At 37.7% G+C, this 22,058-nt stretch overlaps 1 protein-coding gene across 3 annotated transcripts in view; it reads right to left on the bottom strand.

Moving 5' to 3' along the window:
- slc4a11 (solute carrier family 4 member 11) overlaps nucleotides 1–22,058 on the bottom strand; it is a 103,263-nt gene that overhangs the window by 48,455 nt on the left and 32,750 nt on the right. For all 3 annotated transcript variants that reach the window (XM_026151298.1, XM_026151300.1, XM_026151299.1), the window contains exon 2: nucleotides 917–967. In XM_026151298.1, the coding sequence (XP_026007083.1) occupies nucleotides 917–967 (51 nt within the window). The remainder of the gene's footprint in view (nucleotides 1–916; nucleotides 968–22,058) is intronic.

Here is a 22,058-nt window from a genome sequence, read left to right as displayed (position 1 = left end):
GCCGTGGGACATAAAGAAACAACAATCACACGGTAGCATGTTCGGATCATTAAAAGAAAGTTTGGAACTTTCTTGCTTCGTGTTTGGAGAAAAAAAAGATACATAACTGCCATGTTTGGTGAATAACACCACTGTGTCTCAGTAACCTGTTCACTTCTAACACCACAGCAAAGAACTAAATGACACAGATAGCATATGCACAGCAGAGCTGCTTCTGCAGCACAAGACACACTTCAAATATTGTTTACTGTGCGACCGTGATTCACCCTTTAATTGCAAAGTTCACAACAAGAGCACTGACGTTCCAAAACAACCTTTGCTAATGAACCACTAAAGATAACAGTGGTTTGTAATGCCTACTTGCCAACAGTATTGTAATTACATTAATATCTGATAAAAGGTCGCATAATAAAGACATTTATGTTGAGCTGCGGCAGGGGGTCTTCTGTGAATGTGCCGAATGAGACGGTGTGTTGCAGGAGGGGAATAATTGGCTGGGGGAGACGGGGAGATCCAATGCAAGTGTATTCTGTCTTGACTGCCTGTGCTGCACATACTAATTGGGAGCTTCTCCTTGGCTTGAAGGTAATGAAACTGCCGTTATCATAACACAAAGTTTGTTGTTTATATCCAAATGGAGGAGAGTGTGTAAGCTGGGAGAGGTTTGGGTTGTTTTTTTGTTTTTAATTTTACGTGTGCTGCAGCTCCAATCTTTAAATCACATCTTTCACTCTAAATATACCTTACACAATACACATTACTGGTAGGAAGATGTTCAAAGACGTCGATGACAGCGGCTATATTCACTTTGAGGATTAGGCTTTTAGGTTCCATGCTTTTCTTTCCATTTTTAATACACAGTGGAAGAGGAACAAATGTTGAAAATTTTGTCCTTGTGCTGGTGGTTCACACTCACCCATTTCTTGAAAGAAGTATCCATTCTTGGACATCCCAGAGGGAGGCGCCTCTGTGAGAGCAAAACAGAGAAAGACTGTAATTACTGAGCTGAATCTAGGCAACGGTAACAGGCCCGGCAGGGAGCAATTACTCGTTATTATTTTTACACAGCAATTGCTGGTATGAGAAATGTTATGAATACAAATACGCATCATTTTCAGACCTCTTTGTCATTCAGGGTTATTATACATGGAAAAGATCTATGCATTTAAAGGTAAAACACAAAGTAATCCACAGATTATTTGCTTACAAGCAAAAGTATTTGTTCTGTAATGGCCGCTAGAAGATGTAACAATGACTTCTTATAACACACTGCATGCGCACACGTAAATAACCCAGGAAGGCCTAAAATATGTTTGTCCTTGACATGAACTTTATCCTAACGAGTGCGGTCTATTTATTGTAAAGATGATCCACCCAGTCATCAAATATTTATCTTTTAATTAAACTATAGCTCTGCAGTATTCACAGTTTAAAAAAAAAACAAAAAAACAAACCACATTTAGCTCTTAATGAGCCCATCTATTCATTCTCTCGATAAAAAGAAGAAAAAAAAAAAAAAAAAAAAAAAAAAAAAAAAAAGCCCTGTCCATCTAGGTCAGCTGTCTCCTGAAAGTCTATCCCTTGCATTTGGTACTTTATTAATCATTAAGTGCCAAACCAATGTCCTATTATTTTGCATCTTGCTTTCAAGAAACAGCAGGTACTAATACATTCATGGTACCCACAGGATGAAAAATACAGCAGCGTTACATTAAATGAAATTCCACGCATCACTAGAAAATATTTTAGAGTTGCAATTTTGATTTTGACATATTTTGTTGATGGTTATACGTACGGATTGTTATAAAGCACACTCTGTGTACATTTACATTTTAATTCAGTCTGAGCACATATACCAGGCTGAAAGCTGCATAAGAAAAAATACGCTGCTAGACGCCAGAAATAAAATACGCTGTACAAAAGTGAATGACGGAAACACTTTTGTTTGCCTACTGCAAGGAGAGCCATGAATGCAAATGTGGTACAGATGAAACAAATATTACCATTTGGGTATGGGTGTGGGAACCGAGGAATACAAATAACAAAAATTTGTAAAACTTATTTTAGGTATTGTACAGATTGAGAAGGTTTAAAAATGCTTATTTTGACCATGAGGAATGGTGTATATTGTCAAAACTGATCATCGAGGGGAAATGCTAGAAGATGAGCTGTGAAATGTGTGGCAAGAGTTGCAGTTGCAGACTTTTTGTTGCTCCGTCACCGAGTTGTCAGACAAAAATGTCATTAAAAAAAAAAAAAATAAAAAAAATATAAAATAAAATTCCAACCCCAAAAAACTCAACCCCTGTATAACACATCAGTTTCATTATTTTCCCATTACTTAATTGCCTCATCAGCACAAACATGTGTATCTCTGTTTCTTGTGTACATAGATCAACTTGCAATGAGACCTTGTAATATAAGATTTTGATAGCAAAATTTTCCACTCAGTGCAGGACAATGATCAGACTAAAAGTGAGCATAAATTGGATGACCATGTAGTTCAACCAGAAGGCAAAGAGTTCCCCTAAGGAAGAAACATTATCAGTAAAACGCAAGGGCTTCCTTCATTACATCTAAAACATGTTAACAGGCAGTGATTATGAGCAGTGCACATCCTTTCATCAGCAAAGGTCTTGACTTTTCTAATACATTCAGCGATAATCCACATTGAGTTTCGCTTCCAGGCCAGCACTCATTTTGCATTGGTGGTGTGCAGCATTTTTTAAAATGGTGGATATCTCATTTTGGAATTAAACTTAATCTGGTGAAGAGCTCCACTACAAATGCACTGAGGGAATTTAGAGTACAACATTTCAGAGTGTTTGTCACGCGGCCCTGTGGATGTGTGCAGCATGCGGATTGCGCAGAAAAAAAGAGAGATATGGAGCAGGGATACTTTGAAGGTTATTGAGACATTGTGAAGGAAGAGAGGTGGCCCTGCCATGCTACCAGACTTCAGTGAGGCTCTTATTGAGCATTAAGCAAACATGTTTACATACTCATCCCATAACCACAGATCAACGGCACGTCGCGCGGGTAGTTTTCTGATTTGACTACTAAAAATCACAGCATCCTGGACAAAGGGACACACACTGGGAAAGAAATTGCACAAATACTCACAGATGTGCACAAGCATATACACAACCACTTTCACACAGACAAAAAAAAAAAAAAATCATTATACAAGAACCGAGTGCCTCTTTTAACATGGCGACTGTCATAGAAGAGGGAAGTAAAGACTTACAACAGCTTTCTCTTCTGGAAAGGATTCTTTGATGTGACAACATCTAGCATACAAATACAGCATGCAACTTTAATTACACAAAATGCTCTTTCACTCTTGGGATAGGACACACAAAGCAAAACAATTTCAGAGTTAAAAGACCCAGGGATTCATTTATCCTCAAAACAATCAACTTTTTTAAATCCATACAGGTTCCTGCCTCAGTCTGCCACACATGCATACATTCAATCTTCTTAAGATTTCACCTCCTGCACTTTGACTGATATGGTTAATGCTGTGTTGATTTTTTTTTTTTTTTTTTTTTTCATGATTTCAAATAGTTTCTAAACCAACCGTTACCTGTTGAAAACATACAAAAGACCACTGATACATTTTTATACCTTTAAAGTGCAGTGAAGCTACAGTACTGTGCAAAAGGTTTTAGGCAGATGAGAAAAAATGCTGTAAACACAGAATGCTTTCAAAAATGGGAGTGTTAATCCTTTATTTACAATCAACAAAATGTAGCAAATGAACAAAAGAGAAATGGAATGAATAAAATCAATATTCGGTGTGACCACCCTTTGCCTTCTTCTAGGTACACTTGCACACAAGTTTTGAAGGAACTCTGTTTCCGGGTTGTTCCAAACATCTTGGGGAATCAACCACAGATCGTCTGCGAATGTAGGCTTCCTCAGATCCTTCTGTCTCTTCATTAATCCCAGACACACTCGATGATGTGTGGGGGCCATACCATCACTTCTAGTACTTCTTGTTCTTCTAGTACTTCTGAAGATAGTTCTTAATGACTTTGGCTGTATGTTTGGGGTCGTTGTCCTGCTGCAGGATATATTTGGGGCCAATAAACAATCATTTATATTTCTGGAAGCATTCTTTGTTTACAGCATTTTTTCCACACATGCCTAAAACCTTTGCACAGTACTGTAAATGGTTGGAAATCATGGCTCAAGTTGACCAGATAAAGCTTTGAATCTCAATTATTTCATTTAAAGCATGTGTCTAACTATCTTGCTTCACCTACTAAGAAATAGTCACCAACACAGTATATCTGACAGATTAACTAGTGGGTCTGTATTTTCAATAGTCATGCTGGTATTGGCATTCATAAAGGCAGATAAATGAAAATTTAAAAGGTAAATAAGACGCCGGAGAATCACCCTTCAGCCAAGTTATGAGTGTCGAAACTGCATAATTTATCCACCCGAAGGCACTCTGCAACTTCCCTGTTGGCAAAATATGTGCAGAAACACAACAATGAGCTGATCTAAGCAAAGCGTAAAAGCAAGTAAGCAATTACACAGAACGAATGTTAAGGAAATCTTATTATATTCTGTATGTCTGAAAGAAAGAATATCAGCTGTATACATTGGTCGCTAGCACATACACCCTCTTAAATCTACCTTGTCCTTTTTTATGTTTAGCTTTTCTAATAATCGTTATTTGCTTTTCAAGTGTTGGCAGGCATATAGATTCTTGTTTACATGCGGACAGAGCCACAGCGATAGCTACCCAGTATTTGTGTTATGCTAAGCTACTCTTGCACTTCTATACTGCTTCAAAATTTATGCCATGCAGCTGGTTGTATGATAAATGTACACATACATAAAATGTCTTTTTAAGAAGATATTTACACATTTCCCATAACTTTTCATAACTAAAAAATACAAAAAATAAATAGCTCCCTGTACTTCCTTAGAAAACCTGCATGATTAAAACCTATCGGTTATTAATGTAAGATATTTTTGTGATTTCTTATGATAACTGTCACTGCACAAGAAAAAAAAAAAAAAAGAAAAATCGGTTGTGACAAGTCTGCTTATCGGAACATTTTTGGTTGTGTTTCATTCTGATGCATAAAAGAAGTCAGCAGAAGCAAGTTTGTAAAACTAAACACCCTAGTGGTATTTATTCTCCAGGCTTTCTTTCTAACACTTTATCCTCAAGCATTAGGGGGGGAAAAAAAATCAGTTCTGTCATCTGAGTTTTTTTGTGCTAAAGAAAAAAAATGTATGTGGCATAATTCACCAACATCCTGCTACTGAACTATCCTCTGCTTCTCCAGGGTATGTGTTGGATTGTTATGGCAGTCATGCAAACATTATTTTTCTCATCTTTGTACCCAACACACACATATGCATCATCCCCATGCAGCCCGTTTATCTGCAGCTATTACATCAAACATATCTTGAATAGCAGACGACGAACATGGATGCACTGAAATATGTAGCTTTTATATTTTTGCATAGCCAGCTTTATTTCAGCTTAACTGTGACATCTGTTATTTTTTCTACTGTTTAGTCATTTTACATGTGCAGCAAAATAAACCCTGTAAACACAGACATGCTCACCGCTTAGCAGCCTGAGGTGGTGCTAGTATTCCTGCGTCATAATCTGCATAATCATTTTTCTTTTACTCGTCTTCGCACATGCGTCTCTCTCCTAGCTATAATGAAGATAATGATGATGATGATAATGTAACTATCATTATGGCTTCATTAACCTTCTTTTAGCCATAAAACAACAAGCCTTTTTATATAAACGTGACGTTAGTCTCATAACTGAGTAAGTACAAGTCATAGGTGTCAAATAAAAATGGGAAAATTCATCCGATATCACTGTATCTCTAATTTATGCACAATGACATCAGTGTACTAAAGACCAGCTACAGCAATGTATAATACCTAGAGGTTAAAAGGGTGAAAGATATACATCCTACTTGGAAGCTTAGTGTTTCTCATGGTTTCACTTGGCATTCAGTCCTAGATTTGTTTCTCACATTTTTTGTGTTTCCCCCCCCCAACTTTGTACAAATGGAACCCCGACTTACGAAATTAATTCGTTCCCGACTTCCTTTCGTAAGTCAAAAATTTTCATATGTTGAAGCACCCATTGGGCCTTTTGAGTGAACGATAGGCTATAGGCTAATTGCTAACTAACGACGTAACAACAATACGTCGTTCAAGTGGAACAGCGAAGCGCAAGTACGAACGCCAAGGGGGTTGTTTATATTTTTATGCAGTGTCTGGCTTCACTCCAATAATATGATCAATAGCAGAAAACCCTGTAATATATTATAGTTGAAATTAGTAGCACTAAGGCCATCTATAACAAAAACGATTCATGAAATGCATATCAGCACAGACAGAGATGTTTAGAAAATTATTGAACAAAGCCAAATCTTTTTTTTCTGTATCCTGGAGGGTTGCTCTGTTGACTGCTCTTTTATTTATGTGTCACATCATGCCAGCCTCCTGTGGATGCTGTGCTTCTCTGAACTGTGTCTTACTCTGAGTGTTGTGATCAGGAGCAGCATCATGAAGATTCATGTGCTCTGCTTGTATTGAGCTGTTTGGCACTGACAGATGCAGGAAGAGATTTAGAAGGATTGGAGGGAATGCACGTTATCCATGTTGCCGGCTTTGCTAGATCAATGAAAATACACCAAGAAGATTTCTCTGTTGTGAGACACTAAACTTCCCTTCATGATCAAATAGAGGGCTTTGTATCCAAATATAACCCTGTTTCCCCAGACAGCTGAAATCTTGTGTAAAATGTAAAGAAAAATGAAACCTCAGTAATAAGAAAATAATTTAAACACTTTCATGTTTGACTATTTTCAGTTAAAGACAACTAAAGCTGAGAAATAAGATGACAGATATGTGATCAATTTGAATATGACACCAGAAAAATGTTTAAATCTTTACAGAACACATGTCCCAAAATGTATTTTGTAACGTATTCTGTTATGTTACTCAATGAGAGTAATGTATTCTGAATACTTTGGATTACTTAATACATTATTAAGCTTTTTACAATTATATGAATGTACTATTGCTGTGTGATTCTTTACTATTACTGAAGAATACTCGCCATACCAACACCAACTAGATTTTTAAATCTTAATATAAAATGAGTAACAGTAGGGTGGACATTAGGTAAGGCTGCACTTTTTGCAGCGATCTTGTATAGAAAACTATTCCGCACATATATAAAACAGGTCCGCGGCTCCGAACCGCAGTAAAGGGGCCTCTGGCTAATACGTCGGGTTCTGTGTCGGGCTCGTAGCGGAAAAATAGCTTTACTTTGCTAGCGGCAGGCATTTAGTCTCTTAATGCGTGTTTTGTTCCAGCGTGGAATTATCAAAAATAGAGAGGGCATAGCCTAACATACGAAACAGGAAAAGGCCGCCGTGTAATCCCTGCATTTCAACAAAGTAACTGTATACTAAATACCACCTTTTTAAACAGTAACTGTGACAGAATACAGTTACTCATATTTTGTATTTTAAATACGTAACGCCGGCACATGTATTCCGTTACTCCCCAACACTGTCTATGCATTGTAGTAGTGCTTTACCTTGCATGCATGGATGCACCAACAAATTTGTTTTTAAATGTCTCTCCGAGCCCATGCAGTGATTACATACAGAAGTGTTTTAGTACTGTCTGAGGCCCTAAAGATCATGGATATTCAATACTGTTTTCAGACTCTTATTTAGAGGAAGTTATCTGAATTCCTGCACTCTTAATAATATTATGTAAAGCAGATGACAAAATTATTTCTTTGCAATTTTAAATTGTTGCATATTTCTCCAGCACCCACTCATCTTTACTTCTGAAAAACAGAAAGAATGATGTCTCTTTTCTATGTGAATTTTTAAAATAGGGAATTATTCAGTTAGACATAGGGGTAAAATGATTTGCACAGCCTTTTTTGTTGATTTATATTTTTATGCAGTGTCTGGCTTCGGTATATCTAACTCTAATATGATCAATGGCAGAAAACCCTGCAATATATTATAGTTGAAATTAGTAGCACTAAGGCCATCTACAACTAATCTATAAATTTGAATTATTTGTTATCATGAGCTAAAGACACACACATGTGCTGTCAGATGCAACTGATTTAGAGCCAGTGGTCCTTTAGGGACAGGTTTATTAGTCGTCATAAAGGTTATTTTATTGTCAAAGAACATGAAAGTGATATATTTAATTTGTGTCAACTCAGACCGATAAGTAAAGGTCACTGAAAAAAAAGATGAAAAGATGCAGCAGGTTCATTCACTGCCCGATTCCATGTATGACTTCCTCATTTTGCACTTTCATAAACAACATTAGTTTCATAATCATGAAATGTCTAACGTGTGATGTCTTAAAAATAAAAATGCTAAATATATTTAGGGATATTTTAGAGACTGAGGCTGATCTGAAACCTAAACAGGCTCAATTCTCCCCCTCCCAAACTGGTGGCGGCAGATGGCTGGTTGTGCCAGAGGTTTCTTCCTGTCAAAAAGGAGTAGTCCTTCCCACTGCCACTAAGTGGTTGCTCATAGGGGGTGGCCTGATTGTTGGGGACTTTACCCTGAAGTATAAAACACAGGTTGTTGTGATGTGGTGCAAAATGAATGAAACTAAACTGAACTGTATACCACTACAGAACAACAATACATAGTAAATTATTATATGTACACAACTTCTTACTATAATGATCATAGTTTATGTACATATGCACCCCGTCTCCTCCTTAAAAGGTGAGCCAACCTAAAAGAAACTTCGTCACACAAAGATTTATTATTTTCATTTAATCTTTTCTCTGCAAATGCAACGTTATGCTCTCCATTTCCGGGTCTTACGTGTCTCACATATGTTTGTTTAACAAATTCTGTATCCACGTAGAATTTTGTTCCCATCATCACTAAATACAGAATAAAGACTTTAAAAAAAGCAACACAGGCCTGGCTAGTATTATACAGGCACGAAGAAAAAAATGGAGGTGTCTGTATGTGTATTTGGTGGTTTGTAGTTCTATGGTACTGAGTGCCAGTCACTGACAAAATATAAGCTCTAGAACAACAATTATAGCATATGCGTCTTAACTTTGAGTTTTGTAGATCAAATGTTGATATTAACATGAAAATATTCCATCTTTCCAAAAATTACATTACTTATGAAAATGAATAATAAAACTACTCTATATGATGAGAAGGTATGTCAAGATAAAATTAAGCATGTAGCTGGTGAAAAAGTGCTGTTTGTTTTGTAGTTGAGAGTGAAAAGAGTAAAGACAGTTTCATTTCACCAAAAAGGTAGAGAGTATAACAAGACACCAAAGACCTTCCTAGAAAATACCACAGCAGATACAAACAGCAAGAACTGTTCTGAACAAGTGTAGATTTGTGAGGACAATGTAGAAAAACATGTCTAACTGATAACCTTGATAAGTCTGAAACAAATGCGTCGGTGCTCAGCACACTAAGATCAGTTAACAAACAAGGCATTCGTGGGTTACTTAATACATCCCACTCCTGACCGAGAAGCAAAACAAGGGTCGGCGGTGATATATCAGAAGAAATTCTGAAATGCTTGCTGGGTGATAGGAGACAGTTTTGCAGAGTGACAAAACAAAACAGGAACTGTTTGGCCACATGGATCACTGGTTTGTCTAGCATAAGAATAGCCTGGAGCAGCCTTCTTAGGCTGCAGATTTCGATCCCAAAGAACATCTTTGGTGGGATTTAAGGAGAGCATTTGCAGCACGGAAGCCATCAACTTCAATAAGATGGAAGCTTTTGGAAGGGAACAAAAGGCAAAGACTTCACAAGAGAGACGTCTGAAGCTTGTCTTACCAAAAAACGCTCATTAGAGGTCAATCAAGGTCTATGGAGGTAAAAAGGAGCTTCAGGAGTGCTGAGGTTGGGAGCTGAATACTAGTGCATGGGGCGTTTTTATTTATTTATTTTAACTTAAACTCAAAATGTCAGCTTATGTTATTAAAATTGCTGTTGCATGAATACATATTACGTCTCCATTTACTGAGACTTCATGCATATTTGTCTATACACATCAACATGATACATATTAAGGTGAGAGGATTTGAATACTATTGCCTCTCTGCATAGTGTATATAGAGATCCGGAACATAACATGAATGCATGTTTTTGTTTTGCAAGTTTATCTTTTCATCAAAGCATCAAAACTGTTACCAGAACACAAAAATGCACAGAAACAGACCTAATTTCCACAAGCCCAAACTGCTGTTTTAAATACTATTTTCAGTATGGCCACATTTATAATTAGTGTTAGTGTGCATTAAATATATACAAACAGTGCTTAAACAGAAGTGACTTTCAAAACCACTCTCACAGGAAGAGAAACATTAAAAAAAAAAAAAAAAAAAAATGCCTGATAACATTCTTCAGAAATCAGGAAGCTGTCGACTTGCAAGCAGGAAGTCAGATCTGGTTAGCACAGTATCACACATACGCCTCATCACTTTCATTGATCTGCTGCATGTGCATTTGTTTGTGTATGCGAGTGTCTTGTTTAGAGTCAGTGCTTTCATCATTGCCCAGCATACACATGAGGGAAATATCTGTCAGTCAGCTGAGTTTACATGTCACAAACCCACAAGCAAGGCAACATCTGCTCTGCTTGACACTCGATATAACGTCTTATATGTCAAATGACAAGCTCTCTCTCTCTGATAAACCAAGACCTTGGACTGATACTAGCTATCTAAAAAAAGGGTAGAAAAAAAAAGATGGCAGGCAGCTGCTTGTTGCCTTTGCGATTGTGGGTTAGCATCAGATTGAGGACGACTGACAAAGTAACAGCTGTCTGACAGAGACAGACAGAGGGGGTTTCAGCAGGGAAATTTTTTTTACTTGCGATCCTCTTATGATTTTTATCACCAGAACAACAAATATCCCTGTGGGTTTTAAATCAAAACACCAGCCGACCTTTACTACTTCTTTGAATTCTCTTTTTTGATCTGGTTTTTAAAGAGAAAAAAGTGAAAGGAACGTAACTTCCCACCATTCTTTCCAGGACAAAAAATTTCTTAAGGTAAATTCACGAGATGACTTTATAATTTCCATGTTCTAAGATGAACCCCTGTGGCTATATGCATGTGCACACAGTTAGTAAGATCTACCACTTCTCTTATCAAGTCACAGAGCACCATTGCAGCTGAAAACTGCGGGAAACCCAGCTCTTCCCTACCAGGCATGACAAACTCACAGAGAGAACAAAGCTTGTTTCAGTAAACAAAGCCTACTGAGAATTCTCCAAGAAGAGCTGCAAATGCTCTTTGCTCAAAAAACAATTGGGCAAGAAAAATATTGCAACTATATGCTATAGGTTTACAATTTCCTGGGTGGTTGGTGTGCAAACCAAAGCAAAGGAAGAAGAAGAAAAAAAACCCTGAGGGAACAGGTTTGTGTAATTTCTTTTCTTTTTTTCCCTTTAACCCGAGTCACAAGTGCCATCCTACTGAAGTATGACACAATCTAAAAGAGGCTAAAGCAGGATGAATATATTGTTAGTAAGAAAAGTATCAGCAGGTGAAGTCGGGTGGAGCTTAAATAATGCCCATTACCATTAATCCCCTTTTAAAAGAAGCACCAGCAGCAGGACAAATACTAATATGAAGCAATCCCCAAAGCTTGAAAAGTTGAATTAACATTTCATGAGAGATAAGTTCAAGTCTGCAATTTTACATAACATCATTACCGCTTCACATTTACTTTGTTCCATTTATACTCACTCAATTCATGCCCCAACTGTTTTAGTTCACTCATATTTCATTATATTTACATGTGCACAATAGTGACATACTGAGGGGGCAACAGGCTGGCTACTCAATGTCAGAAATACATTATTTCTCTAGCAGGGAGAAGGTAGGCAGTGCACCACTAAAAGGAAGGAGATACAAACACATCTTAAGATGCCTCCATATGTTGGCTACAGGTATTTAATCAACTGCAAGGGACTGATGCATTCTCCGCACAGTTGTGCATGACTTTATAGGTAAGGATCACTCGTTATTCTAATCTGGTACAGATGCAGCCTTTATTTCTGTCTTGATGTGAATTCAAAATGCTTCAAGACAAGAGGAAGTCAACTTATACGACCCTTTATGTGTCTATAAACTGAGGCAACCCTTTTGTCCATATAAACTGAGCTAACATTCCTCTACATGTAGGTTGATATATTGTACAGCTGTGTGCTGCAGGTACATGCAAAACAAATGCCAGAACCCCCAGGAGGGACAACCCTGGAATTTACAGGAGAGGTGAGGCTGAAAGTCTTAAGTGAAGAGGGCAAGAGATTAAAAGGAGCTCCTGCTGCGTTAATATGGGAATCTACGAGGTCTGGGCCAGCACAGGAGAGGAGGCCGGGCCTTTTGTTGGCTAATTGTGCCCACAGGCTCTTCTGGCAACCGTCCACTGGATCTGTGGTCGCTGAGAGAGCCCAGGCAGAGAGGGAATTCCTCCCGACGCTCTGCTCCGGGCAAACAAGCTTGATCATATACACATTTTAAACAACATGCCAACATTTAGCCTCTCTGTTTTTAAATTTTGCAACAAATTAAATAAAACTTAAGCCAGCAGACTTTTTACACACACACACACATTGTAAATGATAATTTCCTGTATATGCTGGCATTTTGCTTTCCAAGAGAAGTGGTGGCATGCAGGTAAGAAAGCACAATGATGCATTTTGTATTTTTAAACCATACTGGAAGCATAAACTTTGATGCATCTCTTTATTTCATTAAGGTGAAGTTCATTTTCAATATGAGACTTTTATTTTAGTAACACAGGGAACAGTTTCATGACATTCTTTGAAATTTCACTTATGAACTTTCTCAATCTACTCTTCTACAACTCCCATATGTTTCTTATATAGACTATAGATGACCCCATTGAAACAAAGGGCTGAAAGCAGTCAGTCAACTTTGCATATGGCAGAGCCTAAGAGTACAGCACTAGTGTGCTCATTCAAACACCATCATTCTATTTCAAATGGTGGTCTTTGACAGCAAACTGCAGTTTCAGTGGCTATATTAGAAATGCGAGAAGCCACCGCAGCATTCTACAAGGAGTATAAGCGGCTGCAGTAAACAGAGCCATTTAAGACAACTACAAGGCATAGAGAAGATTCAAACCAAATGTCATTTGTGTGACGTAATATGTGAAGAAACATGATTTGGCTTGATAATTAAACTCATCGCAACTTTACAAGGTCACAGTCAAGTTCAATCCCAGCTCCATCAGGACAGGTCCTCTCTGGTCTCTCACCAGATTCACACACTCACACTGTGAGTGCAATATTCCACTCAGCTGTCAGCTTCACTCGTCAACAAAAGCCTTCATGCAGTTTTCCCACGCAGGAGCCACAAACCGAGTCAATAAAATCTTTCCAGAGGGAACGCATTTACTGTATATGTAAGGTTGCAATTTTCAATGAATTTTCAAAATCTGAATATTTATCCCGGTGGGGGATAAATAGTTGGAGCTTCTACAGTTTAAGGTTTTCTGTGTTATATTAAAACGTATTACCAGTAATACAACACAAAAAAAATGTAAAGATCTAAGTCGATCTTTAGACTGAATGTCACCACATATATATTATGGAGGAGATTTCATAATTACGTGTTTACCAGTACTGATTCAGCAAGCTTCTACTGCACAGCTGTCCAGGTGGTATCCTGGATAAATCACATTATTTGATGTTTTTGTCCAATGGACCTTGAAATACAATGAGTTACATCAGAAGAAGAAAAAAAAATCTATTTTTTCTTTTGGTTTCCTTGAAAGAGATTGGTAGAAATCTCGTTATTCTAACTGAAGGATATAATGGTCTTCATGTTTCCATCAAGCTCTCTCTGTTGTGTTTCACCAAGTCATGCTGCTCTAAATAAATAAATAAATAAATAAATAAATAGATTCAAAGGCATTTCAGTTGCTACACTGACAAGTGATCGAGAAAAAAAAATAAAAATCACAACTATCACATTTAAGTTTGAAGACTTCTTTCTGTATCTTCTTGCAGCTTTAGATCCAGATTTCTTCACATCAAGTTATACTTTTCTAAATAGCTGCAGACAGCTGTGTCCTCAGGCTCTTGTCTGACGTTGATGATGTCACAACAGACCCTTGACTGCGAGGCTCGCTACGGCCAAGCTGTCTGGCAAGCAGGTGGACTGTGGCTGTGTTGATGCTGGACAGCAGTGTGCGTGGGTGCACTCAGCCATATGCTCTTGATGTGTGTGTGTCTTTATATGTATCTGTTTCAGCACCTTTTCACATTAATAAATTAACATCTATAAATTGTCTTTTTGCTTTGGGGAATCTACAGGTGTTTTCATTTTGTGTATGTGTGTGTATAAGTGACTCGCCTTGAGTACCATTTGTTCACATGTAAATTTAGCAAAAGAATATGTTGAAAGCAGAGTTACTTGAACTCTGAACTCTCTGCCCCCCTCTCACGGACAATAACCATATCCAACTTCTTAATAGCAATGAACCGGTCTGCATTGGTGCATCATATCTTTATTCTCTTCCCCCTCCTGCCCCCCCCCCCTCTTTCTTAAATAGATAACTATCATATCTGATATCATATCTCACAGTACAATAATATTGAATGGGTTGCATTGTTGTATTTTGTCATGTTTCTCAGGTCTTTGTCTGAATTTCTACGAACATTATTGCTAAGGATTGTCTTATTGCATTGGAGTCACACTGGGTTAAATATGTACACTTGGGTTTTAAGGGGTATTTATTATTTTCTTCTTTTTTTTGGGTTGTATGGAAGCCCCAAACGCAATTTCATTGTTCTTGACAATGACAATAAATAAATAAATACTAAAATACTACTTCAGGCTGATTTGCAGCAAAACAAAATGTTCAAGAAACATTTCCTGTGTTTAGAAATAAAGAAAATAACCTGACGAAGCTAGCAACAACAAAATACAATTTTGCAAATGAAAACTCAATTAAATTTATTTTTAATAATCAGTAGTAGTAATTGAGTTTATACACACACACACACACACACACACACACACACACACACACACACTGAATATTTAACTCTTGGTGTAAGGTCTGTGGACCGAAAAGCTGTGTAGTAATCCTCTGGTCTTTTCACCAGAGAGGGATTGATGGTTACAGTGAGCTGGCTGGTGTGGGTTCACGTACTCTGCGGCGTGGCAGAACAAGACATCGTGACTGAGGTTAGGCACAGGAAGAATCTACAGTCTAAACCTCTCCACCATTTCATCATTATTTCACCTCGTTTCCTCTTTCTGTCCATCCACCATTTGTTGCTACATCTCATTTTCCATTTTCACATCTTTCTCTCTTCCTTTTCTTTCTTCTCTGCATTTTCACCTGATTTCCTGGTATAGGATTAAGCTCAGGTGCTGAAGCACAGACACCCTGTGTGTGTTTATAGGAAGCCAGGCAGTGAATGAGCAAGTTAGTGACTGAGGATGTAATTCCAATATATAAACAAACACACACACACACACACACCAGCCAACCACTCGCTACAGAAATTGGCTGCCTCGATTTTCATAGAAGGGGGGAATGAGAAAAAAAAAAAAAAAAAAAAAAAAAGGCCAGTGCTCGGGGATTCCTGCTAATTGCTTGCACATTCCCTTCTTCCTCTGGCTCGATTAAAGCCAGGCCACCATCTCCCTTTCAAGTCTGCTGTTCTCCACAGAGCCATGTAGGCTGCTCAAGCCTGCCCACTATCCGACAGCATATCTCATTGCCTTTCATTTGTGGTGTTCCCCCACGGAACTACTCTGACAGTTTCAGACTTAATCAACGTGAAGCAGCAAAAGAGAAAAAAAGTCCATTACATTATATATGCAACATGCTTTCAGTTTACTTGCATCAAGTCTCTTCATGTTTACACAGTATTGTGTGAAATATTATTATATTTAGGATTTTTTACCTACAATTAACATACACTTAGCATTTTAGTGGGTAAAGTGTAAAATTGAATGGCTGTTTTAATTAAATAAGCCTTTAAAGCTGTCCGTTCACCCCCCCGGTGAGAATCAAACCACTAACCTGAGCAGTGTCAGTGGCCTGCCCTGCTCTGCTCACTAGCTGTCTCTTTGCTTAGCTCAATTGCATCCTGCAACACATTGACAGAATTTAAATTATGCAACCTTGGATCTGCATTGTTCTCCTCAATATTTTTTATGCCATTACTCACTTCTAGCCATCTCGTTTAATCCTCCATCTGACACTCACTGTAGATTGGGTTTGTGTAGTCCTCTGTACGTTTTATTTCTTTAGCTTTCTTCATTGCAATGCTGTGAGACCTTTTGCTCTTCTCATTTACTTGTTATGCTTCTATACGTCTCTGAACAGGTGCTTGCCATTAAGTAACTGTCCAAGTTTACTTACAGTTTAGGCAGATCCAGCTTTCTAGATACTATATGTGCAAAAATAACGACGCAATTTTGGTGCTGCAGCACCCGGCCTTTATGACTTATACGGTTGCATGCGGCAAGGACAAAAAGGACATTAGACACAGGGTGAAGGAAGTGTGCAAAAGAATTCCAAGTGTAATCTCTGCATTTAACAGCTGTATGCAAACAGCAGCATGGCACAACTAACCTCAGCATGAACAGGAAGGAGGAAACTATCTGCAGTCCTCATCGTGACGCAACCTATTTCTGCAGTTCTCTATACATCCTGTCTCAGCTGTGTGGGTCATACATGACAGGACATGCGCTTGTGTGTGTGCACATGTATGGGTATCATTCAAATTATAATACAGTGAAAATAAACATTCAATCTAGCTTCCATGCAAGCCTACAATACAGCTTTGCGTATATAATGCTACTTTTTAGCATGCTGATGTTTTTGCTCACTCACATCAAAAGGGAAGGTTTATAATCAATGTTCAGGAATTCATCAACATGGGTATCTTTAGTAATTATTCCAAGATGTCTTTGTTGGAGAAGGGGTGTACATATCAAGAGGAGGGGAGGTGCAGTATAGCAGCATTTCTACAAGTTGATTCAGTTTTGTTTGCTGGTTTTAAATTAAATTCACTGCAAAGGAGAAAATACCCTGCACAGTACAAGCTGTTCTGTGCTGCGGAGCCTGTGCCGTCTTGGTTGAATATACAAAAGTGATAATAAATGGGAACTGAAATAAATGCCTCGGCCGTGCTCAGTACTGCTTCCTGTGTTTATAACCTGAAAATATCTCTGCATATGCAGAATGTGCAGGCAGCGGTACCAGAAGGGTTTGTTCCCGAAGTCATACTGTTATTACTCATACTATTATTAGTTGTAACAGTACGAGTAGTGTTAACTAATCATGTTTGACTACATGCAGGGAAATGAAAAATGAAAAAAAGCTTTGGCCAGAATGTTGTTGCATTTTGCTAGCGTGTATCTGCATTCTTGCCCGACTCTAAACAAAGACCAGCACTTGGGACAAGAGGTCTTGGCCTGGATATCGATTATCTGTTAGTCTGAAAACTGCTAGATTGTCTGTGTTATGACATGTGGACTAATCCTCTGTTTTCCGTGTATGTGTGTACAGTCTGAAGACTGTCAGCACCAACACCAAAGATGGGAGGAGACTGCCAGTTCTGTTTTTTCTATTTTCGAAATTAAAAAAAAAAAAAGAAACGGCTCTATACAAATATGTGGGAGATGATGGCAGCTGACAACTGGCTCCGAGTTAAAAGCATCTATTGTGTTTTGAATGAGATTAAGTCATGCCCTCTGTGTTAAAAGTGGATCAAATCTGCACTAAAGAGCCGTTAATATCATCTTTGACTTTCACTCTCTGAAAGCCACTTATACATCATCATGAATCCAAACATACAATCTTCTACTAAAAACAAAGAATACTTGAGTAGAGAAACAAGGGCTTTACATCCATTTTTGAGAATAAAATGAGACTTCCCCATAATTGCCAACGCCTGCGAGACTTCCCGCCTTTATAATCAGGGTTAAAAATATCTCCAAATGGTATAAGTAGATTCAGCTTCACTTGATATGCAGCACACTAGTATTTACACCCATTTTTATCTGAACATTGAAAAAACTCTTTAGAGATCTTTTTCATACTTCCACATCTGGGCTGCTATAAAGCAGTGAGGACATGTGAAATTAAAAGATCTGCAATCGTAACATGAAAAATACCATGTTGGGACTACAGGGCTTTTTTTGTACAGTGCTAATGAAGCTAATAGACACAGCTGCCTAAATAGCTTGTAAATACCACATTAAGGTCCTCCCTAATGTGGAATTTACACGCTAGCAGACTAGATTTAGTTCATGTAGCATGTTGTGCCTACTATTAAAAAAAAAAACATAACGAAATTCAAAGCTTCAAAGTATCAGTCAAAAATCTCAATTTGACTCAGATTCTTTATATGTGATATATTTATTTATATATATTTGAAAAATTATAGTAAATGATCATATCTTATCATATCTGACTGCTTATATTTTGATTTGTGGAGGTGAGGGCTGGACTAATAGACTAGATTTTGTTAACAAGCATAGTAAGGTTGCTTTATTCACTACTGTTTGGCTCGACGCTTTTAAGATATACACGAGTACTTGAGTGTTTTATTTATCCTTTTCAGGTCTCGTAATCCAATTTAGTGAACTGATGTTTGGCTAATGACATCACTAAAGTGAGTAATTTAATTTAGATGTTAAAAGGAATGCAACAGAGCTTGTGTTAAAGTATCAATATGTTCTGCTCCTTAGACCTTAAGTCCACATTTGAAAATATACGTCCTATAACTTAGCTTAGTCCTGACCTTAAAGGACAAAATTCAAAGAAGGCTATCAGAGGGTTTTGCTACATACAGTAGGGCTGCACGATTTTGCATAAAATGAGAATCACGATTTTTTGGCTTAGAATTGAGATCACGATTCTCTCACGATTTTCTTTTCCAGTATAAATATTTATTGCACTTATTAACTGCACATCAACTTCGTAACAGTTGAGACTGAACATAAAAACAATAAATATAAAAACAATAAATAAATATAAAAACAACAAATGTCTCACGTTTTGTTGTTGCCGCAAAATGTTGTACTGCTTGAAATTCCGTCTCCACCGTTGCTCGACGCTGCGTGTATAGAGCAGGTAGTGCAACAATAGAAAAATAGTTGCGGGACGGCACTGTGTAGCGTTTGTCTAGGGTGTTGATCATTTTCCTAAATCCCTCGTTTTGCACAGTGTTGATGGGAGCCATATCTTTGGTCAGGTGATAAGTGATAGCCTCCGTAATTTCTTTGTGCCTGCGGGAGTTCGACGGGTATAGGGAAGCGCTGTATAAGGTTCCCGTTATTGATGTTTGGGTGGTTGATCAGGACGGATTTTCTCCTGTCACTCCCTCCTCATCCCTGACGTGTTCTCCGTTGTTTTTTTCCCTGCTAATTTTAGCATCATACGGCACAGCTTCTGTATCACGTGGTATAAAGCTCTGCCCTTGTCATTTGTTGAGCAGGAAGAGTGAGCGCTTGTTTTCATGCAGATTACGTCCCGGATCAAAATGCGGTACAATCGTCGTGGTCTTTAAATCGTTGTCATTTGGAAATGAGATCGCACATAAGTATGAATCGAGATCGCGATTTTCTAACGATTAATCGTGCAGCTCTAACATATAGTATAGCAAAATTAATTAAAAGAAAAGAAAAAACAACAACAAAAGAAGAATTTGGTCGGTTGCTGTTAAACACTTCCACAAAGGCAAGTCAAGGTAAAATTACATCATCAGTGTTGCCTCACTGTTAAAAAATTATTGCAAGCTAGACCATTGGTCTTGTTGGTGGATACCACTAAATTCTTTTTTGTTTCTTTCTTTTTTGCCTTTTTTAAACCACAAGATCTAGTTTAAATAGGTATTTAGTATTTAATTTAATACCCATTATGCTGTAGAAAATGTAATGGCCAAGAGGTGTGAGGTGCACCTGATTAATTTGAAAACGCAGTAAGGTGCTAGGCCACACCTGGTACCACATCTCATTTTGTAATGTTGGTCTGAAAATAGCAAGCTTTGTTAAAAAAATAAAGAATAAAAAAAATAAAAAATAAAAAAAAAATCTCACAAAAGCCACACAGATTAAAATTGCAGGAAAATATAAAATCTGCAATACGGATTTTAAAGTCATTCATTTTTCCCTGATTGTTTCCCAACTTCAAAAATATCCATTATAGCATTTTCTAATCTCAATCTAAGTATAGTAAATGTCAGCAGTGAAGTTCTCTTAGCTTTCTTAATACTACTTTTAATGGCAAACAGAGTTTTTTTTTAGCTTTCTATTTTCCAGTTATATATTATTTCCATTTCATTTTGATTTTTGTTTTTAATATTTAGCTTTTATTAGTCTTTGAAATTACAAAGATTGTAAGGTAATTTGTCAAGGACAAAGATTAAGAAATGACAATCGATATTAGAATACAACACCTGAAGACAGCTGACCAACAGTGATGTATATATTTTAGTATAAATAAAAAAATATCATCTTCTTCCCCCAAAAATGCACACCTACCCATTGTACAATTCTGCAAACGTGCCTGCATATTTTATGGAATTTAACATGCATGTAAAAGGAGTGCATATACGTGTGTGTATGTGTGTGTGTGTGTGTGTGTGTGTGTGTGTGTGTGTGTGTGTGTGTATGTGTGTGTATAAACTAACAAATGTATGTAGATGCATGTAGATAAGATGAATTGTATATATAATTATGTGGAGTGCGTGAACATGTGAACATTATCTGACATAACTGGTATGTGAGTGTACTTTAGTGTGTGCAAATACACAGAGCGTGCGTGAATTTTCAAACGATGCCTATGTGTGACAGCGCTGCATGTGTGGCTGTCTTGTCGTGTCTTGCAAGGACGTGTTTTTGTGACATTTCAGTGCTTGTGCGTATTAGTATTTGTATGTGTGGTACTGTATAATAATTTGTATGTGTGTGTCAATGTGTGTTTCTCCTCTGCCCAGATGGCTGTGCTCAGAGGCTGGAGCTTCTGAGATCTGTTGCCAGCGGTGAATACTGATCAGAGATCACTGTCACATCTACAGCACAAACACGCACGCATGCACACAGGAACACGTCATCCATCTTCTTCCCCACACACCTCCACTTCCACATGGTCGAACTACTAATTCACACATCCACTGTGTGTCCTCCATGCTGATATCTTCTGGCACTGCAGGTCACGGATGCAACACTGATTATCTGACTCTGTCCCACCTGAAGATCGACACGCTACCAGCATGACTCGAGGTTGAGTTTTAAGTCACGGTTATTTGTGTTAAAATGAACTGTTTAAAAACACAGCAGACATGAGCATTTCCCTGTGAAGGCTGGACTTACAGGTCTTAATAATTTGTTTTGCAAATCAACTGCAATGTTTTTATTCATTCATAACAAGTCACATATTAATGATGTACTTAATTTATCCTAATGCAAATATGCTGAGCTTCTGTTCTAAATTACGCCAACGTATTTTAAGCTTGCGCTGGCTGAAATGATGCTTGTAATTTACTAATAAAAACATTTATTTCGTATTCCAAAAGTCACATAAGAAACAAAGAGGATGATTTTGAATGGAACTTGCATACTGCATGCATATTGCTTTTGCTTGAAGAGTAGCATGTTGGGTTGTCTCAACCACTGTATTGGTCATGGACCAAATTATTAACTGAAAAAAGTCTACAGAATACCTTTTAATAAAAATACTTTTCAACTGCTGTTCTTTTTGTTTAAATCAAAGTATTCCTGCACAAATTAAAAAAAACAACAACTATAATACATTTCAATTTATATCACCATCATATCCGTCATCATTGCACCATTCTGCATGCTGTTAGACTGCACTCCTACAAGCTGCAGGAATTTGCTAGCGTGTGATGAACAGGGAACAAAAACCAGTGAGGTTAAACTATGCCTCAGTATTGAAACCCACTGCAATATGTCCACACTGTGCAATTAGATTTGGACGTTCTGTGGTAATTTA

Source organism: Astatotilapia calliptera, chromosome 19 (genome assembly GCF_900246225.1).
Source record: "Astatotilapia calliptera chromosome 19, fAstCal1.2, whole genome shotgun sequence".
Classification (NCBI taxonomy): domain Eukaryota; kingdom Metazoa; phylum Chordata; class Actinopteri; order Cichliformes; family Cichlidae; genus Astatotilapia; species Astatotilapia calliptera.
Note: the sequence above shows the minus strand (reverse complement) of the source record. Positions and strands in the feature narration are given on the sequence as shown.